Source organism: Nicotiana sylvestris, chromosome 2, assembly GCF_000393655.2.
Source record: "Nicotiana sylvestris chromosome 2, ASM39365v2, whole genome shotgun sequence".
Classification (NCBI taxonomy): Eukaryota; Viridiplantae; Streptophyta; class Magnoliopsida; order Solanales; family Solanaceae; genus Nicotiana; species Nicotiana sylvestris.
Genome location: NC_091058.1, coordinates 202130905 through 202133034, shown reverse-complemented (window position 1 = coordinate 202133034; position 2130 = coordinate 202130905). Strand labels below are relative to the sequence as shown.

The 2130-nt window shown below is 34.2% G+C and overlaps 1 protein-coding gene across 1 annotated transcript; it reads left to right on the top strand.

Annotated features, from left to right (window-relative positions):
- Positions 1-210: 210 nt before the first annotated feature.
- On the top strand, positions 211-725 carry LOC104218466 (histone H4). Its single transcript, XM_009768964.2, has one exon. The coding sequence runs from the start codon at positions 287-289 to the stop codon at positions 596-598; it is 312 nt and encodes a 103-aa protein (XP_009767266.1). The 5' UTR covers positions 211-286; the 3' UTR covers positions 599-725.
- Positions 726-2130: the final 1405 nt, after the last annotated feature.

Genomic DNA, 2130 nt, shown 5'->3' with positions numbered 1-2130 from the left:
CACAATCCGCACTATCACAGAAGAATCACTCTCCGCCTTGGATCTCATTTAATCAACGATTCACATACTATCTCCTCCTTCCACACGGATCGACACTGGTGACCGTCGATATGACCTTCAACTCTAAAACATCAACGGTTACGATTCAACCTTCCACTACCCACAACAATAATCACCAGCTATATATAAAGCCCAACTCCTCAAAACCCATTTCATCAAAACCTGAATCAATCACATTTTTTCTCATTTCAAATTCAAAAATCCCCATAATCTATCTAGTTTCAAAATGTCAGGAAGAGGAAAGGGAGGAAAAGGATTGGGCAAAGGAGGAGCTAAACGACACCGTAAGGTGCTTCGTGATAACATCCAGGGAATCACGAAGCCTGCAATTCGGCGTTTGGCTCGTAGAGGAGGAGTGAAACGTATTTCTGGTTTGATTTACGAGGAGACACGAGGTGTATTGAAGATATTTTTGGAGAATGTGATTCGTGATGCTGTGACCTACACCGAACATGCTAGGAGAAAGACTGTTACTGCTATGGATGTTGTTTACGCCCTCAAGAGACAGGGCAGGACTCTCTACGGATTTGGGGGTTAGATTTGTCAAATTAGGGTTTTTGTGGGGTAATGATTGTAGATTTGTTCTTTACTTTCTGATGGATTAGGGTTGAGATTTGATAATGTAATTCTCCATTACATACTTAAGGAATAGTAATTGCCCAAAAGAATCTCATTACTCAAAAGTTCTTTAATTTAGGTACTTATTTTGTATGGTATTATCCCATTAATATATTGTAGGTCATACATAAACCTATAATTTATTTTCTTGTAAAGAAGTGAAGAGATACGGTTTCCGACCTATCTTGAACAAATTTCTAAAGTTAAATTTTGAAATTGAACAAAATAGCAAAGTTTAGAATATTTTGCTAGTTCAAAATATTTCATAAATTTAATTGAATAGAAATAACAAGAACTTACTAAATCAATCGTATAAAGGCAAACTCCATGATTTATAATTCCTTCTTAAAATTAAGCCAATTTTGAGTTCTTTGTATTGATTGGACATAATGCTATCCAATATTGTAGGGGATAGTTGATAAGTAGAAAATTAGAAATTAATTGAAAACACTCGAAAAAGTGGTTTGTGGAGTTCCTTTATTTTGGCTTTCAAGTCTTTTTCTTTAACTGTCTTTTGGTTTTCAAGTCTTTTTCTTTAACTGTCTTTTATATTGTTGGCAAGTAAAATGAGAGAAGCGGTCATAATTTACAAGTAAATGTTTCCATTTTTCTGAATGTGCAAAAAAAAAAAAAAATTATAGTTGCAAGGGATAAACGGTCGCTACAAATATAATCTGGTCTAAAAGTTCGAAGTTGAATTCCAGAGAGAACTAAGACTTAGCTATTGCTGTTCAATATCACTAAAAAACACAAGTCCAAACAATTTTCTAATTATAAAGATTATAATGTTTATTTTTATCTAATTAACTAACAAATACTAGAAAACAGTAAAACTATCAATTAACAAGGATAAGGATTGAAGACAAGACTAAGGAGGTTTAGGGATATGATTTCCCCAATTGTCGGAACCGCTATGTTTTCTATAAATTCGTCTAAATATTCTCTACCGATCGTGAGTACTTTAGTTGTCGTAATTCTCTCTCGAGTAACTACTGCAATTTACTAGATGTATTATCTCGAACTACACTAGCTGACACTTAATTCACCGCTCACTACGATCGCACCAAGGTTTCGTTATCTCTACTCCCGCCTTTAAACCCTCTGTATTGATCTTTCACATATATTAGGAATGATGTTGTTCAGCAACTACCTAAATATACTCTTTCTCGAGCAGTACACACTAAATAGGCACAGTCAATCGATGGCCATTCAATTAACAACAACAAACACGTAGTTGAATAAGTAGAGAAATCCAACAGCTCAATTATATAAAAACATAACAAGAATTCATCATCCAAAAAGTTCCATCAAAACCCTAAATAACAAATTAGCTATTCATAATAGTATGCAAAAATACAATACTAGAATTCATAACCAATAATAGAATAGGAAGAAGGAAATGAGAAACTTGTAGAAGAATTCTCCGCCTTGCTCCTAGTGTGTTCTTGCCTC